General features: G+C 42.3%; 1 protein-coding gene across 2 annotated transcripts in view; it reads right to left on the bottom strand.

The window, feature by feature from the left end:
- Positions 1 to 2,819: 2,819 nt before the first annotated feature.
- The window catches only part of LOC139584422 (spondin-1-like), a 127,987-nt gene continuing 105,544 nt past the window's right edge, over positions 2,820 to 25,262 (bottom strand). For both annotated transcript variants that reach the window (XM_071416229.1, XM_071416230.1), the window contains 5 exons: positions 20,803 to 20,973; positions 20,315 to 20,482; positions 19,861 to 20,022; positions 9,260 to 9,544; positions 2,820 to 4,151 (listed from right to left, as the gene is read on the bottom strand). In XM_071416229.1, the coding sequence (XP_071272330.1) occupies positions 3,982 to 4,151; positions 9,260 to 9,544; positions 19,861 to 20,022; positions 20,315 to 20,482; positions 20,803 to 20,973 (956 nt within the window). In that variant the 3' untranslated portion in view covers positions 2,820 to 3,981. The remainder of the gene's footprint in view (positions 4,152 to 9,259; positions 9,545 to 19,860; positions 20,023 to 20,314; positions 20,483 to 20,802; positions 20,974 to 25,262) is intronic.

Below are 25,262 nucleotides of genomic sequence, written 5' to 3'. Positions count from 1 at the left end.
GAGTCTGCGTCTCTCATATGGGTAGGCAGACCATTCCATAAAAATGGAGCTCTATAGGAGAAAGCCCTGCCTCCAGCTGTTTTCTTAGAAATTCTAGGGACAATTAGGAGGCCTGCGTCTTGTGACCGTAGCGTACGTGTAGGTATGTACGGCAGGACCAAATCGGAAAGATAGGTAGGAGCAACCCTATGTAATGCTTTGTAAGTTAGCAGTAAAACCTTGAAATCAGCCCTTGCCTTAACAGGAAGCCAGTGTAGGGAGATTAGCACTGGGTAATATGATCACATTTTTTGGTGGGGTTTAAACCGCTCTCTGTCTCCTGCCCTTTTTTCTAAAAGCCTTTACTCTTCGGCAAATAGTAACCTTGTCTCTAGGCTCACTGCTAGAGTCAGCTGGTAGACAAGACTAGGCATAGCAATAAAGACTAACTCCTAGCTGGGGTGTCAGTAGAAAATGGCCCTGGTGACATTTTCAGTGATCTCAGCCGTATCTCCAACACCAAAACTTTAAAGCAGGGGTGTCAAACATTGTAAATGTATGTGGTCTATGCAACTAAATGACTAAAACCATATCTAAACTGTGTAGAAATGATAAAGGACCTACATTCATACAGTTTCTTGACTGTGTCCAGCTCACTAATAATCACTGAAATGAAATCTAGACAGTCGGAGAGTATCGAAAATTCCTAAAACGATGGATAGAAGACTGTTTTGACGGCAAGGAAATATAACTCATTTTCAGTGCGGCCCTCCGGACCTCATTGAAGACCGAATGCTCCCCCTGGGGCAAAATGAGTTTGACACCCCTGCTTAAAGGCTAGATCTGACAGGGAGATGAAGCCTTACCTTGGAGTGGTACCTGGCGGTACACCGTGGCATTTGCCTGTCACACAGAGGAAGAGAGGCAGAAAAGGTCAGGAGACAGAGAGCGGTTTAAACCCCACCGCCCCCCAGTCCCCTTCATCCACAGGGTGGTGTACTCTGCCATTTATCACTGTTTGTCTCGGCGGATGCCTCACTCAGCCCCCCACCATGGATATTTAATGTCTGTATCGGCAAGTGTCTGTCCCACAATTCATAGTAAATCTTTCATGAGTGTGCAATGTAGGCCTCAGTGTTTGTTACCATGGCTCCAGTGGCAGGATATAACGCCTTATTGAAATACAAGTGTTCTTCCGCTTTTGAAATTCAAGAAAGGAATGCAACTCTTGTATTTTGACATTTAATTTACATTTGACGTTGAACCTTACTTTAACAAAGAAAGTCTATCTGATATTTGTTCTCTTAAATCTATGACATCCCTGGTAAACTTGTGGCTGAACAGTAACTGAGGTACAGGGCTGATTTGGCAGAACATTTATAATCAAGGCTCTTTCTCCCCCTGTTGGCTGTTCTGATACAGTGCAGCTGGGATGTGGCTCATCTCTAAATGGCAGCCTGGTCTCATAGACTAGACGTAACATAGTAAAAGTACATCCAGAACACCTAAATTAGTATGAGACGGTATGTTAAGTTTGGTGTGGTTGGTTTGGGTTGGATGGGTGGGCATATAACGCGGACGTCTAACAGCCCACAGGTTGCTTGTTCGAATCTCATCACAAACAACTTTTAAACTACTTAGCATGTTTGCTAACCCTTCTCCTAAACCTTTAACATAACTCCTAAACTTAACCCTAACCCAGCTAATGTAATTTAAAGAATGTATTTAAAAATGTATTTTTTACCCCTATTTATCCCCAATTTCGTGGTATCCAATTGGTAGTTACGGTCTTGTCTCATCACTGCAACTCCCGTACGGACTCAGGAGAGGCGAAGGTCGAGAGCCGTGCGTCCTCCGAAACACAACCCAACCAAGCTGCACTGCTTCTTGACACAATGCCCACTTAACCTGGAAGCCAGCCGCATCAATGTGTCGGAGGAAACACCATACACCTGGTGAGCGTGTCAGCGTGCACTGCGCCAGGCCCGCCATAGGTGTCACTAGTGCGCAATAGGACAAGAACATCCCTGCCGGCCAAACCCTCCCCTAACCCGGACGACACTGGGCCAATCGTGCACCACCCCATGGGTCACCCGGTCGCGGCCAGCTGCGACAGAGTCTGGATTGAACCCAGAATCTCTAGTGGCACAGCTAGCACTGCGATGCAATGCCTTAGACCACTGCGCCATTCGGGAGGCCCTAGCCTCGCTAACGTTAGCCAGCTAGCTAATGTTAGCCACCTAGCTAGAATTCGTAATATCGCAAATATTTTGCATATTCGTAACAAATCCATTAAATATTGTACTTTTTGCAAATTTGTAACATGGCGCAGTGGTCTAAGGCATTGCATCGCAGTGCTAGCTGTGCCACTAGAGATTCTGGGTTCAATCCAGACTCTGTCGCAGCTGGCCGCGACCGGGAGACCCATGGGGTGTTGCAAATTTGTTACATTTAATACTAATTGGAATTTGGAACATATCATACGAAATGGGTGAAGGACATCCACAAATGAATGCATACCGTACAAAACGTTACACGTAATAAATGAAGTCTCTCAGATTTACAAGAATATTACAAAATGCTCTGAGACCAGGTTGGGCTGGGAGGTGGCTCATCTCTCTAAACCTGAAGCTGGGAGGTGGCTCATCTCTCTAAACCTGGAGCTGGGTACTCACTTTCATACTCAATGATTATTTTGTTGAGAGCTTTATGAAAGAATGGCTTCTACAATCATCTAGAAGTGCTTTAAGTGGGCAAATCATTGGACAGGACAAAACAGTACATGTCTATAGAAAAGGTGGGAGATGAGCAAAAAGACATTCACAAAATGATTTATGACGTTTACTTTTATGGTAAAGGTGATTTATTCCAAAATAGTAATATGGTATAGAGGCAAAAGAAGAAAGAGAGAGGACTGATAAAATGACGGAGAGAACATCTACATATGACTTTGGAAAGAGTCTTGTCTGACATTCTTATCAAAATACAACAACAAAAGAAACAAAATATGTAATTATGCACACTCAACGAGGCATGTTTAAGACTTTACATGTCTTACAATGGAATAAAAAGTCACAACAGATTCTTGTCTTGAAAATAATAATGTATTGAGGCATACAAAAACCTGTAATGATTGTTCACCTGTGCTTTGTCTTGGAATATAATTGTCAAATTAACAAACTAAACACAGGATACAATATTTTCTATAAATTACTTGGTTGGTATTTTCATTCAATAACGTTTCAATACAATCAACACTGATTTTCCAAAAAAGTCTTACTGTGTATACAGAGCTACTTTGTACAACCTGTATGGAGTATTGTGGTTATACCAGCAGGGTTACTATGCTCAAATCAACTGGACAGTGAAGTTTGGAGACCTGCCTTAATGATACATGAATGCTGGAGTGAAACTCAACTATCTGATGCGGATAAAGAAATTGGGGGCAGGAAAAATGCCAAATGCAAATTCCTTTTGATGCCCTAGACTGGAGGCCTGGACTGAAGTGGCTCTTTCTAAGATCTGCAAGTGCCCTTTAAAACATGGTTATCATCATCATTTGGCCACATTTTGAAGTCTAGGGCCACTACCAGTGAAGTCTTCTGACTGAGAAACGTTAGACATGCAAGAGTGAAAGAGTGTTATCAGTGCTAGCTAGTAAAGCCAATACAACTGTAGTATAAAGACAAAAATAACATTGTAAAAAAAGATGTGTTGTGTGTGATTGTGAAGTTGTGGTGTACTGTATGTTGGTTACATAGTAATACATTGGCCTGCTGAGTGAGGAGGCTACTATAAGACTAATGACTGACGCTGGTCTCGTCCTCAGCCCAGTGATCCACAGTAATGGAGTCTCTGGAGAATCTCTCATCTCCCTCCAACACACAGGTGCTGTATCCATCACACTGACTGCCAACCCAGGCTAAATCAACACTGACAGTCTGTTTCTCCTTCCTCCCCCCAGCCCTAACAAAGATAAACACAAATAGACAGCAGAGCCCCCTAGCAGGGCTGGACATTACAAGCACGGATCTCCTTCCTGTCCTTGCAGCTGGTGACCTGTGCAGGGGCACTCTTGGCTCTCTTCTTCACAGCCATTAAGCGCTCCTGGATCCCCCCACCGCAGTGCTTGGTACAGTCCGTCCAACTGGACCAGGGCTTCATCTTACAACCTGTGGGACCAAGTCAATGAGACGAGAGAGGGGGGTTTCCAACCTGGTCTCAGAGCATTTTGTATTATTCTGTGTGTAAATCCAAGACACTCCATTTAGTGTTACATTTCGTTAGCTAGAATAGGGGTTAGGTTTAAGATTGAGTTAAGTTAAGGAGTTAGGTTAAATGGTTAAGGTTAGGGTTAGGGGAAGGGTTAGCTAACATGCTAAGTATTTGAAAAGTAGCTAAAAAGTAGTAAGTAGTAGAAAGGTATGCGAATTAGCTAAAATGCTAAACTTGTCCGTGATGCGATTGGAATTCGCAACCTTTGGGTTACTAGATGTCTGGGTTATACGCCTACACCTCTACCCTGACCAACCACCCTCCTTTAGTTTTTACCTTAATTAACCACACCAAATGTAACAATACCAAATGTAACATTTCATATTAAATGTAGTGTCTCAGATTTACATACAGAATAATACAAAATGCTCTGAGACCAGGTTGGTGTTTCAGGTGGATTTACTTAGTCAGCCAAATCAATCATGCACCAAATATTTTACTTGATTATGACATATTCATTCATGTGAGCAAGCACAAGTGAGACATATCAAATGTGCAATGTCCAAGCCTTAATTTCATGACCAATCATTCTTAGCCTTACATTAGACTGAACAATCATCCATGCTCCAGAGAGCATGGAGTCCCGGTCCGCTCCCTACCGCCCTTTTTTAGTGATGATGAATGGTGGGTGGTGTGGGTTGTGGTGGTGGAGGGGTATTCTTCCCAGCCCCAGACAGATCTGTGGGGGTATTTGTCACCGTCACCAGCTCATTAGCCACGGGTTAAAGAAACCTGTCTCTGCGGGGAGGCAACAGTCCAAAGCCCACCCTGACTGCTCTGCCTCTACCTGCTGGGAGCATCATGACGGCCATCTGTGAGCAGGCCCAGTCACTTTATCAACCTGACAGGGCTGATCAGCACTGAGTGTAGCCGCTCTAACACAGCCAGCCAGGCAGGAAGGGAGGGGGCAGCAATGATCATCTCAGGACTTGGGTGGATGGATTAAGAGTGGGCTGCATGAGAAATTTGACATGAGGAATGTCCGAACTGAGCTAAAGGGTAGAGCTGCCGCTTTCAAGGAGCGGAACTCCAACCCGCTTATAAGATATTCCGCTATGCTCTCAGACAAACCATCAAACGGGCAAAGCGTAAATACAGGACTAAGATTGAATCCTACTACACCGGCTCCGATGCTCGTCGGATGTGGCAGGGCTTGCAAACTATTACGGACTACAAAGGGAAGACCAGACGCGAGCTGCCCAGTGACACAAGTCTACCAGATGAGCTAAATAACTTCTATGCGTGCTTCAAGGCAAGCAACACTGAAGCATGAATGAGAGCACCAGCTGTGCCGGACGACTGTGTGATCACGCTCGACGTAGCCAATGTGGGTAAGACCTTTAAACAGGTCAGCATTCACAAGGCCACATGGCCTGATGGATTACCAGGACACGTACTACGAGCATGCGCTGACCAACTGGCAAGTGTCTTCACTGACATTTTCAACCTGTCCCTGGCAGGTTGAGTCTGTAATACCTACATTGACTTGCGAAAGTATTGACCCCCCTTGGCATTTTTCCTATTTTGTTGCCTTATAACCTGGAATTAAAATCGATTTTTGGGGGGTTTGTATCATTTGATTCATACAACATGCCTACCACTTTGAAGATGCAAAATAATTTTTTTTGTGAAACAAACAAGAAATAAGACAAAGAAAAATGAAAACTTGCATATAACTATTCACCCCCCCAAAATCAATACTTTGTAGAGCCACCTTTTGCAGCAATTACAGCTGCAAGTCTCTTGGGGTATGTCGCTATAAGCTTGGCACATCTAGCCACTTGGATTTCCATTCTTCAAGGCAAAACTGCTTCAGCTCCTTCAAGTTGGATGGGTTCCGCTGGTGTACAGCAATCTTTAAGTCATACCACAGATTCTGGATTTGATTGAGGTCTGGGCTTTGACTAGGCCATTCCAAGACATTTAAATGTTTCCCCTTAAACCACTCAAGTGTTGCTTTCGCAGTATGCTTAGGGTCATTGTCCTGCTGGAAGGTGAACCTCTGTCCCAGTCTCAAATCTCTGGAATACTGAAACAGGTTTCCCTCAAGAATTTCTCTGTATTTAGCGCCATCCATCATTCCTTCAATTCTGACCAGTTTCCCAGTCCCTGCCGATGAAAAACATCCCCACAGCTTGATGCTGCCACCACCATGCTTCACTGTGGGGATGGTGTTCTCCGGGTGGTGAGAGATGTTGGGTTTGCGCCAGACATAGCATGTTCCTTGATGGCCAAAAAGCTCAATTTTAGTCCCATCTGACCAGAGTACCTTCTTCCATATGTTTGGGGAGTCTCTCACATGCCTTTTGGCGAACACCAAACGTGTATGCTTATTTTTTTCTTTAAGCAATGGCTTTTTTCTGGCCACTCTTCTGTAAAGCCCAGCTCTGTGGAGCGTATGGCTTAAAGTGGTCCTTTGGACAGATACTCCAATCTCTGTGGTGGAGCTTTGCAGCTACTTAATGGTTATCTTTGGTCTCTTTGTTGCCTCTCTGATTAATGCCCTCCTTGCCTGGTCTGTGAGTTTTGGTGGGAGGCCCTCTCTTGGCAGGTTTGTTGTGGTGCCATATTCTTAAAAATGTTTAATACTGGATTTAATGGTGCTCCGTGGGATGTTCAAAGTTTTGGAATATTTTTATAACCCAACCCTGATCTGTACATCTCCACAACTTTGTCCCTGATCTGTTTGGAGAGCTTAGTGGCGTTGCAGACTCTGGGGCCTTTCAGAACAGGTGTATATATACTGAGATCATGTGACAGATCATGTGACACTTAGATTGCACACAGGTGGACTTTAACTAATTATGTGACTTCTGAAGGTAATTGGTTGCACCAGATCTTATTTAGGGGCTTCATAGCAAAGTGGGTAAATACATATGCACACACCACTTTTCATATATTTTTTTCTTTCAAATTGTTTGAAACAAATCATTTTTAAAATTTCACTTCACCAATTTGGACAATTTGTTGTATGTCCATTACATGAAATCCAAATAAAAATCAATTTAAATTACAGGTTTTAATGCAACAAAATAGGAAAAACGCCAAGGGGGGATGAATACTTTTGCAAGGCACTGTACATGTTTCAAGCAGACCATCATAGTCCCAGGGCTCAAGAACTCCAAGGTAACCTGCCTAAATGACTACTGACCCATAGCACTCACGTCTGTAGCCATGAAGTGCTTTGAAAGGCAGGTCATGGCTCACATCAACACCATCATCCCAGAAACCTGAGACCCACTCCAATTTGCATACCGCCCCAACAGATCCACAGATGACACAATCTCTATTGCACTCAACACTGCCCCTTCCCACCTGGACAAAAGGTACACCTATGTGAGAATGCTGTTCATTGACTATTCATCACTAAGCTACCCTATGACTAAACACCTCCCTCTGCAACTGGATCCTGAACTTCCTGACGGGCCGCCCCCCAGGTGGTAAGGGTAGGCAACAACACATCTGCCACGCTGATCCTCAACATGTGGTCCCCTCAAGGCTGTGTGCTCAGCCCCCTCCTGTACCCCATGTTCACACATGACTGTGTGGCCAAGCTCGACTCCAACACCATCATTAAGTTTTCCGATGACACAATGGGGGTAGGCCTGATCACCGACAACGATGAGACAGCCTATAGGGAGGGGGTCAGAGACCTGGAAGTGTGGTGCCAGGACAACAAACTCTCCCTCAACGTGGTCAAAACAAAGGAGATGATCGTGGACTACATGAAAAGGAGGGCAGAGCACGCCCCCATTCTCATCGACAGGGCTGTAGTGGAGCAGGTTGAGAGCTTCAAGTTCCTTGGTGTCCACATCACCAACAAATTATCATGGTCCAAACACACCAAGACAGTCATGAAGAGGGCATGACAACACCTATTCCCCCTCAGGAGACTGAAAAGATTTGGCATGGGTCCTCAGATCCTCAAAAAGTTCTACAGCTGCACGATTGAGAGCATCCTGACTGGTTGCATCATCGCCTGGTATGGCAACTGCTCGGCCTCAGACGGCAAGGTGCTACAGAGGGTAGTGCATATGATCCAGTATATCACTGGGGCCAAGCGTCCTGCCATCCAGGACCTCTATACCAGGCGGTGTCAGAGGAAGGCCCTAAAATTGCCAAAGACTACAGCCACCCTAGTCATAGACTGTTCCCTTTGCTATCGCACGGCAAGTGGTACCAGAGCACCAAGTCTTGGTCCAAAAGGCTTCTTAACAGCTTCTACCCCAAGCTATAAGACTACTGAACAGCTAATCAAATGGCTACCTGGACTATTTGCATTGACCCCCCCCCCCCCCCCTTTTTATACACTGCTGCTACTCACTGTTTATTATCTATTATCTATGCATAATCACTTTACCCCTACCAACATGTACATATTACCTCAATTACCTTGATTAACCTGTACCCCCACACATTGACTCTGTACCAGTACCCCCTGTATATTTTTTATTTTTTATTTTACCGTTATTTTACCAGGTAAGTTGACTGAGAACACGTTCTCATTTGCAGCAACGACCTGGGGAATAGTTACAGGGGAGAGGAGGGGGATGAATGAGCCAATTATATAGCCACGTTATTGTTATTTTATTGTTGCGCTTTTATTTTTAACTTTTGTTTATTTAGTAAATATTTTTCTTAACTCTTATTTTTCTTAACTCTGCATTGTTGGTTAAGGGCTTGTAAGTAAGCATTTCACGCTAAGATCTACACCTGTGGTATTCGGCACGTGACAAATAAAATTTGATTTCATTTGATCTACATTCTGAGATACAAATAATACCTCAGCAGGACTTATGGGAAATCCAAATGAATAATGAGTGACTGGGAAATCATCGTCAGTGACAAGCCCGATTTATTTAACCCTATATTTGGGATATAAAGGATACATCAAGGTGGTGGATAAAGCATGTATCAATGATATAAATGAAAGAGGTGATAATGATGAAGATAAAAAATGTGTATATACAGTATATATGCCACACAGGTGATGATGATGACTGACCTGGCTGTTCCTCCACTGCGGCGTCCCGTCCTTGCTGTCTTCCCCTTCTCTTCTCCTTCCCGCCGCCCACCTCTCCCCCCCGCCGTCTCTTCTTCTCCTCGCTGGCCCTGGAGCCCCGTTTGCACTTCCTGATCTTACACTTCTTCCTCTGGACCGTCTCAGAGCAGGGCTCCCCTCCAAACTGGGGCTCCAGCTTCACCATGCGCGTCCTGATGGTGTGGCCTCTCCCGCAGGACTTATTACACTCGGACCACTCCGTCCACTCTGACACCATGCAGTCCGTAGCTGGGAAGAGATCGGGGGGGGGGGGGTGAATGAAGTGTAAGTGACTGACTCTGTCCTTATTTGTTTATTTATTTGTTTATTCGGATCGCCATTAGCTTTTGCAGAAGTAGCAGCTACTCTTCCTGGGGTCCAAAAAAACACAAAACATGATAAGTAGCAAAACACTGAGACAAGAACAGTCACACACATTTAAAATACAACGATATACAAACACTAAAACAACAAAAAAGAATGTGTGTTAGTGTGTGTGTGCTTGTGTTTGTGTGTGTCCCCTCATAGTCCCCGCCATTCCATGAGTTATTGTTTAATCTGGGTTTTTTTTTTATGTAATTTTGCTGTTTGTTTGAGTAATTGGAGATGGAAGGGAGTTCCATGAGATCATGGTACTCTATAAAAGTGTGGGTTGCCGTGAATTCGTTTTGGGCTTGGGGACTGTGAAGTGACCCCTGGTGGCATGTCTTGTGGGGTATGTATGGGTGAGCTGAATATTATTTGATTATGCAGAAAATCTGGAATTTTCGGCACAGTAATATTTCAAATAAAAACTAGAATAGAATCAGTCAATCTCTCATCAACCATCAACCAGGAAAGACTGGCATGTTGTTGATGTTAGTTCTATATGTGCAGTTAAGGGCAAGGCGTGCTGCTCTGTTTTGAGCAAGCTGCAGCTTTGTTAGGTCTTTCTTTGCTGCACTTAACCATATTACTGGACAGCAATCAAGATGGGACAATCGCAGAGCCTGAATAACTAGTACAGTTGATTTTTGGTTTTATAACAGACATAACCCTCCCCAACTTCACAACCACTTTGTCAATATGACTTGACCATGATAATGAGGTTTAGGTCTCAGAGAATGTTTTGAAACAAACATAATACTTTTAGTTTTAGATATATTTAAGACCAGTTTATTATTAATCACCCATTTTGATACTGACTAACTCTTTATTTAGAATTTCAGTGAGCTCACTGGCTTTGGGTGCTGACATGTAGAGTGTGAAATCAATAGCATACATAGTTATAGTGGCTAAATACAGGGGGTACCGCTTTGTGTAAGACCAGTGGCAAATCATTTGTAAAAATAGAGAAGAGTAACGGCCTAAGGCAACTGCCCTGAGGGACACCGCACTGTACATATCTGATGTTATAGAAGCTTCCATTGAAGAACACTCTTTAGGTTCTATTGGATAAAAAACTATCCAACCATGTGATGGGAGGTCATGTAAAGCCATAGCAATTTCGTTTTTTCAATAACAATTCATGATCAATAACATCAAAGGCTGCACTGAAATCTAACAATACAGCTCCAACTATCTTATTATTATCCATTTATTTTAACCAATCATCAGTCATCTGAGTCAGTGCAATACAAATGGAGTGCCCTTCTCTATATGCATGCTGAAAGTCAGTAGTTAACTTGTTCTCTGAAAAATAGCATTGTATTTGCTCAAACACAATCCTCTCCATCAGTTTACTAAGAACAGACAGCAAACTGATTGGGCGGCTGTTAAGGCCAGCAAAGGGTGCTTTAGTATTTTTAGACAGTGGAATTACTTTAGCTTCCTCCCACGCCTGTCAACACACACACTCCTTTAGGCTTTGGTTAAGATATAGCAAATAGGGGTGGCAATACAGTCTGCTACCATTCTCAATAGTTTCCCATCAAGGTTGTCTATACCTGATGGCTTGGCTTATCCCCTCTCCCACACTAACTTGACCAAATGTAAAACAGCAATCATTCTCTTTCATTATTTTAATGTTTAATGTTGTCATTTCACTTCTGAGTTTTTCCACATTACTAGTGAAATAGTCATTGAAATGATTGGCAATATCAAAAGATTTTGTTATAAATAACTCATTAACTTCAATGAACGCTGGAGATTAATTGGGCTTTCTGCCCATTATAACATTTAAGGTAATCCACAGTCTTTTTCTATTGTTTTGTATGTCATTTATCTTTGTTTGGTAATATTTCCTATTTTTGTTAAGTTTAGTCACAACATTTCTCAATTCACAGTATTTCAACCAATCAGCTGAGCAGCCTGACTTGTTTGCCACCTCTTTTTCATCATTTCTTTAAACCATACAATTGTGAGGGAACATTTTTATCAGTATGTGTATCAGATTGTACACAGATCGTATGTTTAGCATACATGCTTCTTTTCTCATAACCAATTGGGTTCATGCAAGTGACTGACTGATGGTGCATGGAAAGAATCCTCACTATCAGTATTAGCAATTTTGCAGTATGCCCAGAACATTGCTCTGAGAACCCGAAAGGGGTATCTCAGTTTCAAGGTCTCAGCTTGGAGAGAAGAAGCCTCGTGAGGTATTGGTTAGTCACGTGCAGGAACCAATGATAATGATGAATCATGAATCATGTAAATCATGCAAATATAACTTGTATGGATGCAATGGTACAGTGGGCCCACGGTTTGGTATGTATCATGGTTGTGGGCCATGGTAATGGTACGGTTTCGGTATCTTTATATTTAACCAAAAAATTAAATCACATCACGCATTAAACAATGAACTCTTATTTTGTCTATAGACAAATAAAACTTTCCATTCAGAAAAATGGCAGCATGACTGACTAGGCCTGGTTTCTGTCTCTACTGTATGAAATCAAGGGGAGAAAAACATAAAAATTAAAAGTGCTTCTTATCTTTGACAACATGTAGCTCTTCATCTCCCAATCCAGTACATAGTGAACCGTCACAGTGAGGTAGCTTCCAGTACATAGTGAACCGTCACAGTGAGGTAGCTTCCAGTACATAGTGAACCGTCACAGTGAGGTAGCTTCCAGTACATAGTGAACCGTCACAGTGAGGTAGCTTCCAGTACATAGTGAACCGTCACAGTGAGGTAGCTTCCAGTACATAGTGAACCGTCACAGTGAGGTAGCTTCCAGTACATAGTGAACCATCACAGTGAGGTAGCTTCCAGTACATAGTGAACCGTCACAGTGAGGTAGCTCCCAGTACATAGTGAACCGTCACAGTGAGGTAGCTTCCAGTACATAGTGAACCGTCACAGTGAGGTAGATTCCAGTACATAGTGAACCGTCACAGTGAGGTAGCTTCCAGTACATAGTGAACCGTCACAGTGAGGTAGCTTCCAGTACATAGTGAACCGTCACAGTGAGGTAGCTTTGAGTTGCTCTGGAGGTCCAACTATCAGTGGAGAGAGCTAGATAGGGTGCCTGTGTCAATTCACTTTCAATTTCTCTCTGTGATGTTTCAGAGTTTGGGAATTACTTTGCTGCTGAAATGTGTGCGTGAGGGGACATTGTAACGCGGTTACATTTTTTTCATCAGGTGACGAAATCCAGAGACAGTGCTTGCCTGGTCCCAGGTCTGATTGTGCTGTATAGTCAGCTCCTGTGCTAAACAAACCATATGGTGCTCTATTGTAACAAACCTAACGTAATAGTAAATCTAAGCGTTAGAGGTAGTGCTATAGGTCCAAGGGTTTGTGAAAAATATTTTTGCTATTTTCACAGCCATTATTATGAGCACAATAGCTGTCTGTGGCGCAAAATGGCTGGGTTTTGATGAATAAACCCCGAATGTCCTGTCTGGAGTGTGAAGTCATGACATATCAATGCCAAAAGCCATGGTCTGCCCTAGCAAGCCTATGAAAATTGCAGTCGCCAGAAAGGTCAAACAAAACAAATTTAGACGTCTGTTTTGGGCTCAAAATTTGTTTATTATGATTAAGTTCGATCCCCACTGTGAAAACGTTTAAAGTTCGCTACAAAGTGATCTATTCTGACTACTACATTTGTCATCACACAGGCCCATGTGCTGACACAGACCAATATCGGGATGGCAGGCTACGAAGAGGCTCGGGCCCGGTTGGTTGACTCTCTCAGGCAGGACGAAAATGACTAAATCGACCATGATCCTTTGCTAGTTACGGCCACTTTCACCATGATCCTTAGCTATTTGTTGGTGCCATTCAGCCTACATTCAGCCCAATTCAGCAACGCGCTTCAAATTCAAATACTTCCAGCTTCATGTGCCATTGGGAGTTTTCCATAGGATTTAAGTGGATGATGTCAGTGCTTTCGCTGATTGTTTTAATTACGCGTTCAAAACAACTGGGAACTGGGAAATCTCTGACTTCCGACTTCAGTGCGTTCAAAACATCTGGGAACTTGGAAAAATACATTTTTCCCGCCTCTTTCTTGAGCTCCGACTTTACGACCTGAATATCACTGACTTCATGATTTGACCTCGTATTTTTCTGAGTTCCCAGTTGTTTTGAATGCCGCATAATGTCTATGGAATAAACAAATTCTAGGTGTGATGAGGACTTGCCCACTCACTGCACTGACCAATCAAGGGGTTCCATGGCTTAATACTGCATGCTTGTGTCTCAAGTTCTGTTGGTTATTGACAATCTTTGCATTTCCATGAACTCCAACTTGGCTAGGGGAACGGAATATTCTCCTCTTAGTCCATTGTGGATTGATCCTACAGTTTATTAAATAGCACAGGCTGCTACAGTAACGAGTGGTAGCAACAGTAAAAATAAATTGGGGAGTGTTGACAGTCAACATTTGTAATTGGCTTCAATGAGTAGGCTCTAGGCCTTTACGCTTCGCACTTCACCTAATATAAAAAATACTAGGCTCCCGTAAATTGTATTGTATGTGTGAGGCATGTTCTCAAAGCTATAGCCTAGGCCTACCGTTGATATGGCGTTATAGGACAGTACATTTTGAATAGCCTATGTCTGGAGGAGCGTGTCTTTGGTAACTGGACAAGAGGCTCTCTTTGGAAATGGGGACGGATACAAGCCGAATGGAGCACTGGAGATAGGCCTTTGTGAATTGTGAAAAATGGAAAAGCCTCACGAGTAGACCATTTAGAAAACCTTTTATGATAGGCTACTTGTGCATGGCCACGATAAAAAAGACACCAGATGCATTGCTGTTGATCCAGCAGTAGTTATAGTAGGGTAAGGGGTTTTTAATCAAATGAAACGGAAAACAAGCAATTGTTAGAGGAAAATAACGTAAATGTTTCTAAATATGAGTGTAATCAGATGATCTCATCTCTCATTCCATGATGGGCATATACAGCTGAAGTCGGAAGTTTACATACACTTAGGTTCGAGTCATTAAAACTTGCTTTTCAACCACTCCACAAATGTCTTGTTAACAAACTATAGTTTTGGCAAGTCGGTTAGGACATCTACTTTGTGCATGACACAAGTAATTTTTCCAACAATTGTTTCCAGACAGATTATTTCACTTATAATTCACTGAATCACAATTCCAGTGGGTCAGGAATTTACATACACTAAGTTGACTGTGCATTTAAACAGCTTGTAATTCCAGAAAATTATGTCATGCTTTAGAAGCTTCTGATAGGATAATTGACATCATTTGAGTCAATTGGAGGTGTACCTGTGGATGTATTTCAAGGCCTACCTTCAAACTCAGTGCCTCTTTGCTTGACATCATGGGAAAATCTAAAGAAATCAGCCAAGACCTCAGAAAAAAAACTTGTAGACCTCCACAAGTCTGGTTCATCCTTGGGAGCAATTCCCAAACGCCTGAAGGTACCACGTTCATCTGTACAAACAATAGTATGCAAGTATAAATACCATGGGACCACGCAGCCGTCATACCACTCAGGAAGGAGACGCGTTCTGTCTCCTAGAGATGAACGTACTTTGGTGCAAAAAGTGCAAATCAATCCCAGAACAACAGCAAAGGACCTTGGGAAGATGCTGGAGGAAACATGTACAAAAGTATCTATATCCACAAAAGGCCGCTCAGCAAGGAAGAAGCCACTGCTCCAAAACCACCATAAAAAAGCCAGACTATGGTTTGCAACTCCACATGGGGACATAGATGATACTTTTTGGAGAAATATCCTCTGGTCTGATTAAACAAAAATAGAACTGTTTGGCCATAATGACCATCGTTATGTTTGAAAGAAAAAGGGGGAGGCTTGCAAGCCGAAGAACACCATCCCAACCGTGAAGCACGGGGATGGCAGCATCGTGTTGTGGGGGTGCTTTGCTGCAGGAGGGACTGGTGCACTTCACAAAATAGATGGCATCATGAGGCAGGAAAATTATGTGGATATATTGAAGCAACATCTCAAGACATCAGTCAGGAAGTGAAGTTAAAGCTTGGTCGCAAATGGGTCTTCCAAATGGACAATGACCCCAAGCATACTTCCAAAGTTCTGGCAAAATGGCTTAAGGACAACAGTCAAGGTATTGGAGTGGCCATCACAAAGCCCTGACCTCAATCCTATAGAACATTTTTGGGTAGAACTGAAAAAGTGTGTGCGAGCAAGGAGGGCTACAAACCTGACTCAGTTACACCAGCTCTGTCAGGAGGAATGGGCCAAAATTCACCCAACTTATTGTGGGAAGCTTGTGGAAGGCTACCCGAAAAGTTTGACCCAAGTTAAACAATTTAAAGGCAATGCTACCAAATACTAATTGAGTGTATGTAAACATCTGACCCACTGGGAATGTGACCCACTGGGAAGCTGAAATAAATAATTATCTCGACTATTATTCTGACATTCAATTTCTTAAAATTTAGTGGTGATCCTAACTGACCTAAGACGGAATTTCTACTAGGATTAAATGTCAGGAATTGTGAAAAACTGAGTTTAAATGTATTTGACTAAGGTGTATGTAAACCTCCGACTTCAACTGTAGCCTACATGTAGGGGTTTTTACGCACATCCACAATAATAACAGGAGCTGGCTAAAATAATGTAATAGTCTACATGGATAAATAGGAGATGTCCGCTCACTGTTTTGCTGCTGCCAAACTTGATCTTTTAATAAAGCTGTGGTGATTTAAGATTTATTTCAAATCGGTCTCATGAGCCAAACCCTGTATTGATAGTCTACTTTGTGAATGTATTGGACAAAAAAGACTGCCGTCATTAAGAGGAGGGGTTTTAATCAAATGTAACGAAATTGGAAAAAACATTTGTTTTGTTTATAAATACGAGGTTTACAGGCACAAAAAGCACATCTCTCTGGTTCCATGTGCATATGGGCACTGTGCGTCACAGCTGGATAGGCTGTGCTACCGTCGCGTTACAGCTTAATGAGGATAGAGGGCGCTATTTACACTTTGGGGGAAAATCGTGCCCAATTTAAACGACCTCGTACTCTATTCTTGCTCGTACAATATGCATATTATTATTACTATTGGATAGAAAACACTCTCAAGTTTCTAAAACCGATTGAATTATATCTGTGAGTAAAACAGAACTCATTTTGCAGCAAACTTCCTGTCAGAAAGTGAAAAATCTCAAATCGAGGCTCTGTTCCAGGCAGAGCCTCGATATCATTTTGCTTGAGATTTATGACTATACATGCACTTCATACGCCTTCCACTAGATGTCAATAGGCTGTGAGAGGTGAAATGGGGTCTCAATCTCTTTCTATGGGCAAAAGAGACTGACATGACCCCAGAATTTGTTTGTTCAGGAAGCGCATAAAGGTCACCAGTATTGGCTTCTGAAAAGCAATCGTTATAGACGTCTTATATCTCCGGCTTTGATTTTATTTGATAAATGTGAAGATATCATTGTAAAGTATGTTTTTTCAATATAGTTTTATTAGATTATTGAAATTTTTTCGGGAGTTTAGACATGTTGCGTTCTTTGCGTTTGGTGACGAAGGAGAGCTTAGCGCCACTTAGCTAGTTTTGCTTGCTCATTCGAGAGGGAAAAATGCCATTCTAAAACCAAACAACGATTGTTCCCGACAAAGGACCCCTTGTACAACATTCTGATGGAAGCTCAACAAACGTAGGACCCATTTATGATGCTATTTCATATATCTGTCGGAACATGTTTACTAATAGTTTGCGCCCAGATTTTGGGCACTCTCTCGCCATAACGCAAACTGCATGTCGTAATGAAGTTATTTTTAGAATTCTAACACGGCGATTGCATTAAGAACTAGTGTATCTATCATTTCCTATACAACATGTATTTTTTAGTAATGTTTATGAATAGTTATTTGGTCAGAATATGTGAGTGTCAGAAAAATATCCGGACGTTGTAGGAAAAAGATGCTACGTTAGCACAATGTATAACCACTGATTTCAGCTCTAAATATGCACATTTTCGAACAAAACATAAGTGTATGTATAACCTGATGTTATAGGACTGTCATCTGATGAAGCTTATCAAGGTTAGTCAAAAATTATAGATCTTTTGCTGGTTTGTTACGATCGCTAACTTTTGCTGCTGGTAAATGGCTTGTGTTTCTGGCTATTGTGGTAAGCTAATATAATGCTATTGTGTTTTCGCTGTAAAACACTTAAGAAATCGGAAATATTGGCTGGATTCACAAGATGCTTGTCTTTCATTTGCTGTACACCATGTATTTTTCAGAAATGTTTTATGATGAGTATTTAGGTATTTCACGTTGGTGTCTGTAATTACTCTGGCTGCTTCGGTGCTATTTGTGACGTAGCTGTGATGGTAGCTGCAATGTACATTTACATTTAAGTCATTTAGCAGACGCTCTTATCCAGAGCGACTTACAAATTGGAAAGTTCATACATATTCATCCTGGTCCGCCCGTGGGGAATGAACCCACAACCCTGGCGTTGCAAGCGCCATGCTCTACCAACTGAGCCACACGGGACCTGTATGTAAAACTGATTTATAGCTCAAATATGCACATTTTTCGAACAAAACATAGATTTATTGTGTAACATGTTATAAGACTGTCATCTGATGAAGTTGTTTCTTGGTTAGTTTGGTTGGTTCTTGGTTAGTTTGGTTGGTTTTGTGCATGCTACCTGTGCTGTGAAAAATGTCTGTGCTTTTTTGTATTTGGTGGTGAGCTAACATAAATATACGTGGTGTTTTCGCTGTAAAACATTTAAAAAATCGGACATGTTGACTGGATTCACAAGATGTTTATCTTTCATTTGCTGTATTGGACTTGTTAATGTGTGAAAGTTAAATATTTCTCAAAAATATTTTTTGAATTTCGTGCTGAAAAGGTATAAACAATATGTCAGAATTACAACTAGCCTATCATAGGGCATAGTGGAGCTACTACTAGACCCAACAGCAGGGATAGATTCAGCCGCGAGCCGGTTTTTTATTTTTATGTGGGAGGAGTTCCGCTAGCGGAACCCCGGGGCTAGACAGGTTAAGACTAGCTTTCGGTTGGTCTTAAATATCCCCACCAACACAAACTGAAATTGGCATTTTGATGCAAGCACATTGTTAAGGACACACCTCAGATATTGCCACCCCTCCCACCTCAATGCAAGCAAGCTCATTTAAGACAGGTAAATGACCAATTTATAAGATTTGAAAATAGAAGAGCGTTGGATTTATTTATTTATATAAATTTTATTTAACCTTTATTTAACCAGGTAGGCCAGTTGAGAACAAGTTCTCATTTACAACTGCGACCTGACCAAGATAAAGAAAAGTAGTGTGACACAACAACACAGAGTTACACATAAACAAACGTACAGTCAAAAACACAATAGAAAAATCTATGTACGGTGTGTGCAAATGTAGAAGATTAGGGAGGTAAGGCAATAAATTGGCCATAAAGGCGAAATAATTACAATTTAGCATTAACACTGGAGTGATAGATGTGCAGATGATGATGTGCAAGTAGAGATAGTGGGGTGCAAAAGAGCAAGAAGATAAATAACAATATGGGGATGATGTGGTTGAGTGTGCTATTTACAGATTGGCTGTGTACAGGTGCAGTGATCGGTAAGCTGCTCTGACAGCTGATACTTAAAGTTAGTGAGGGAGATATAAGACTCCAGCTTCAGTGATTTTTGCAATTCGTTCCAGTCATTGGCAGCAGAGAACCGGAAGGAAAGGTGGCCAAAGGAAGTGTTGGCTTTGGGGATGACCAGTGAAATATACCTGCTGGGTATATTTCACTGGTCATCCAGTAGCAACACCCACCTGCAACACCCACCTGTGCTACGGGTGGGTGTTGCTATGGTGACCAGTGAGCTGAGATAAGGTGGGGCTTTACCTAGCAAAGACTTATAAATGACCTGGAGCCAGTGGGTTTGGCGATGAGGGTTAGGGTTCAACAGTTCGATATTGCAAACGAGTGTATGTTTGACAATTGCGCTGGCTTGACGCCAGCTGCAAATAGAGCCCTAGGAGTCAGCTATACAGCACAAACATATCTGGGACCAGCTATGACAGTGCTAAAAAAGCATATGAATTTAAAGTATTATGCATTAAGTTCCCAGTGGCCAGACTGTGATTTAGTGTTGATGGTAGTGGTAAAGAGTACGGCAACATCTGATGATAACACTTACGACACTCAGGCTGCATACACCGCTCCACCTGTTCCAGCTCCTCTGTACACTCCCCTAGGTCCGGAGACTTGAGCATTCGCTGGCGTGCCCTCATGCCCTTCCCACACGTTACACTACAGACGCTCCAGTCCGACCACGGAGACAGCATACACAGGATGGTGTCTGCAGGGATATACCAAGCAGGCATAATACATGATACATAATAATGTCCCCTGCTGTTCAGAACAATAGTTTCAACATTCATTTCCGCCATCTTCAGCTACTGTTTTTTCATAGCTGAAGGGACTCGAAATGATCTTATTGTTTGAATGTATTCTCTCTCGATTTGAGTGTGTATCTAGCCGGTTGGATCTAGATAGGTACAAACTACAAGGCCCCTTGGCAGATGGCTGAACAAGGCTGCCTGTCACAGTGCTGAGGCAGTTGTTGAGTGGGTGTTGGAGGAATTACTCACTGCACTCAGGCATCATGCACTTCTCCACCTCTGCCACCTCCGCCTTGCACATGGAACCGTCTGAGGGGGGCATCTTCACCATGCGTTCACGCCGCTTCATACCCAGCCCACAGGTGGTACTGCAGGGATCCCACTCGCCCCACTCTGTCACCACACAGCTACTGGGGGCTGATGGATTTACATGGACAGATATACACTCATCCACAGGGATGGGACTTTGTTATAGCAGCTTGCGATTACTGTTAACATTTACTTGAGAAACCATGTTCCACTAACACACTGACTGAATATTAAGCCTGGTGGCATATAGCAGCTTTTCAACATAGGATTTGTGGTTGTTTTCATGTCCTACTTTAGATTATTTTAACTATATGTCATCATATTATAGACAAAACATCATCTTTTAGTCTTTAACACAAAACGCCTGAACCCACAACATGATCCTGATGTCACAATTTGGATCATCTCCATGTTTCACTGAGACTCACAGCAGTCGTCGTTGACCACACACTTTTCTGTCTCCTCAGTGTTCAGAGAGCAGACGGATCCATCCTCGGGGAACTGTTTGATGTAGCGCTCCCGATACCTCATCCCCATCCCACAGGACTCACTGCATGGAGACCAGCTGATCCACTCTGACATCATACAGGTAGACACTTCTGGGAACAACAAGAGGCAAGGGCATAGCCTGGTTCAACCAGACTGAACTCTGTGATCACCATTGTGTCATGGTGAGTGCAGGGTTCAGTCTGGTTTAACCAGGCTAGCAAAGATGAGCAGGGTCATTGACAAGTCATACAAACATCACTACTAGCTGACACCTGAATTCCACCGCCCTTCATCTGGTAACAAGTAACACACCCAACATAAATTATTCACTCTGCTCTCTTCAATTATCTGGGAACAGAGTTTGTAAATAGATTTGTTTTCAGAGAGGATGGATGAACTTTCGGGAACTTTAACATGGATTTCTCTCTCGTCTGGTCCATCCCACTGCTTGGCTGCAGATTGGGAGCAGCGGTGAGTGTAGCTTAATAAAGCAGAACTAAGTGAATCATTAATAAGAGCTGTAAACAAATGTGGCCCCGATGAGGCCCCCAGGGGCCCTGGCCAGCTTCAGGAATATCAATCAACTACGGGCTGTTGACGGAGCGATAAATGAAAACAAAAGAGTAACGTGCAAGGAGGAAAAGCTTGCAATGCCAGTATTATTAATCAATAGTGTGCAGTAGAGCGAAAAGACAGCCTTGAACAATTCAAACCCACACATCAAGCTCTGACAAAGCTGAGATTTGGGGCCCCGAGAGAGATTAATGGAGGTAGGAGAGAGAAAGATAGTAGGAAGTAGGGGCGAAGGAGAAAGAGAGAGAGAGATACCTCTGCATGACTGATCATGTGATTTTAACTTCTCTGCGATATGTGGGATGGTAGCGTCCCACTTGGCCAAAAGCCAGAAAAAATGTAGCGCGCCAAATTCAAATATATTACTATAAAAATCAATCTTTCATGAAATCCCACATGAAAGACACCAAATTAAAGCTACACATTGATTTCAAAAAGGATTTACGGCGAAAGCACACCAAACGATTATGTTAGCTCAGTACATAGCCACAGAAAAACCCAGCCATTTTCCCAGCCAAAGATAGTAGTCACAAAAAGCAGAAATAGAGATAAAATGAATCACTAACCTTTGATGATCTTCATCAGATGACACTCATAGGACATCATGTTACACAATACATTTATGTTTTGTTCGATAATGTGCATATGTATATCCACAAATCTCGGTTTACATTGGCGCCATGTTCAGAAATGCTTCCAAAATATCCGGAGAAATTGCAGAGAGCCACGTCAAATAACAGAAATACTCATCATACCTTTGATGAAAGATACATGTTTTACATATAATTAAAGATACACTTGTTCTTAATGCAACCGCTGTGTCAGATTTAAAAAAAACTTTACGTAAAAAGCACACCATGCAATAATCTGAGACGGCGCTCAAAAATAACAAAATATCTCCGCCATGTTGGAGTCAACAGAAATACGAAATTACATCATAAATATTCCCTTACCTTTGATCATCTTCATCAGAATGCACTCCCAGGAATCCTAGTTCCACAATAAATCGTTGTTTTGTTCGATAATGTCCATTACTTATGTCTAAGTAGCTACTTTTGCTAGCATGTTTAGTGCACATGTCCAAACGCTCGCACAGATGCAGGCGAACTCGGACGAAAACTTCAAAATGTTATATAACAGGTCGAATAAACTGGTCAAACTAAGTAGAGAATCAATCTTCAGGATGTTGTTATCATATATATCCAATAACGTTCTAACCGGAGCATTCCTTCGTATCTGTAGAAGTTATGGAACGCAAGGCGATATCATGAGGAAAGCGCGTGACCAGGAACTGGCAATCTGCCAGACCACTGACTCATTCCCCTCTCATCCGGCCCCACAACACAGCATAAGCTTCATTCCACATTCTACAGACTGTTGACATCTAGTGGAAGGCGTAGGAAGTGCAAACAAATCCATATCTTACAGGGAATTGAATAGGCGATGAGTTGAACGTTGACCAGTCTCAGAATTCTCACTTCCTGTTTGGATTATTTCTCAGGTTTTTGCCTGCCATATGAGTTCTGTTATACTCACAGACATCATTCAAACAGTTTTAGAAACGTCAGAGTGTTTTATATCCAATAGTAATTAATACTATGCATATATTAGCATCTGGGACAGAGTAGGAGGCAGTTCACTATGGGCACGCAATTCCTCCAAAAGTGAAAATGCTGCCCCCTATATCAAAGAAGTTAAGAAGAGTGGTCCTAATTGACAACTTTGATGAGAATTAGACAAATGAGTCAGTTACTTCCTGATAGAGAAAGTTAATGCCAATCTGACTGAATTGAACAGCCTTCAGACCTCCCTTGTTTACTGGAGGAAGAAGTGTTTGTTGAAAATCATATGTGTTTTGATCTCTACCCGGTTACGGCAGTTGATGAGACTCCAAAGTCCCAGCTTTGCTTCTTGTGTTTGAATGCCAAGGACAAAACAGTGTTAATTATGCATCTTCGGTAGCACGTAAACCGTGAAAGGGAAAACAATGCCAACACCATATAGGGCGTTATCAATAATACGGTGCAGAGCGTTCGATTTGACTGTTGGAGGGTACGGAGACCCCCAGCTCCACTGAAACCATTGACAACTACGTGCCGTTTTCAAGGGATTGTTAAATAAATGTTTTAACTATTTGGTTTCAATATCATCACCTCTTGAAGAGCATAGTCATCATCAGAGCATCATCAGAGTTATACAGCAAGTAACTGCTTGCTTTTCATGATCAGTAAACATCAATTGATCATGTAATTTCAGATACGTGAGGGTAGCCTATCCATTTGGCATGTAGCTAGCTATGTGTCATTTAGCTTGCTTCAAGTCCTCGTCCTGGTAAAGTTATCAGTCGGAATACTGTCATTACCACTAGATGGCAAGCAAATGAAACAATATTTGGATATAGCCATCTAGTTTATCCCCTGAAAGTTAGCTTGTTAACTAGCCATATTGACCTGATCTGTTATTAGCTAGCTAGTCAATTTGACGTGATCCATCAATCAATGTAACCATGTCTGTTAGCAGCAATCATGATTAAACACTTTTAAAAACAATGTTGAAAAGGGGATGTTAGCTAACTTTTCTGGGCAGGCTTACATTGGTTGGAGAAGAAAGTACATGAATTAAATGTACCACTAGCCTATATGTTTAGCCAACTGTTCTACCGGTAGCTTGCAATGTAAACATTATCATCTAACAGTTCATCCGCAAATGTGTCCTTCTGCTGCTTAACAGGCTGAGCCCAGAAAGGATGAGAAATCAACCTAAACCACTCATACTTGTCAGGTATAGTTCACTTTGATTTTATATCACTCAAATATCCAATTATTGGTGGCCAATATTTAGAGATATCGTGAGGCTAAAAATTACATGATCAACATATTTTTACTGATCATGAAAAGCATGCAGTTAGTTACCTGCTGTATAACTCTGCTAAATGTGCTGAGGTGATGATATTACAACCAAATAGTTAACGTTTATTTAACAATCCCTTGAAAAAGGCACACAGTTGTAAATGATTTTAGCAGAGCAGGGGTCCTTGCCCACCAGCAGGCTAATCGAACACTCTGCCCCTTATTGTGATGTTTTATTGATAAAGACCTATTTCCTTGTGCATGGCTAAGAAGTTGGAGGAGGAGCATGACACCACATCTCAACCCTAATTCCTGTTCTCATGAACACGGCTCCCATGTTAGGTCTAAGTCCAGTCTGATTGCACATGGATATGTGAGGGTAGGAAACAATGTCACCAACGATTAAACTACGATAATCAATCATTTCAATAAGCATTTTTCTACGGCTGGCCATGCTTTCCACCTGGCTACCCCTACCCCGGCCAACATCTGCAGTAACTTGCCCAATACCCCCCCCCCGCTTCTCCTTCACCCAAATCCAGACAGCTGATGTTCTGAAAGAGCTGTAAATTCTGGATCAAATCAAGTTTATTTTATATAGCCCTTCGTACATCAGCTAATATCTCGAAGTGCTGTACAGAAACCCCAAACAGCAAGCAATGCAGGTGTAGAAGCACGGTGGCTAGGAAAAACTCCCTAGAAAGGCCAAAACCTAGGAAGAAACCTAGAGAGGAACCAGGCTATGAGGGGTGGCCAGTCCTCTTCTGGCTGTGCCGGGTGGAGATTATAACAGAACATGGCCAAGATGTTCAAATGTTCATAAATGACCAGCATGGTCAAATAATAATCAGGAGTAAATGTCAGTTGGCTTTTCATAGCCGATCATTAAGAGTATCTCTACCGCTCCTGCGGTCTCTAGAGAGTTGAAAACAGCAGGTCTGGGACAGGTAGCACGTCCGGTGGACAGGTCAGGGTTC

Source organism: Salvelinus alpinus, chromosome 9 (genome assembly GCF_045679555.1).
Source record: "Salvelinus alpinus chromosome 9, SLU_Salpinus.1, whole genome shotgun sequence".
NCBI lineage: Eukaryota > Metazoa > Chordata > Actinopteri > Salmoniformes > Salmonidae > Salvelinus > Salvelinus alpinus.
The sequence above is the reverse complement of the archived record's forward strand: the minus strand, read 5'-3'. Positions and strand labels throughout refer to the sequence as shown.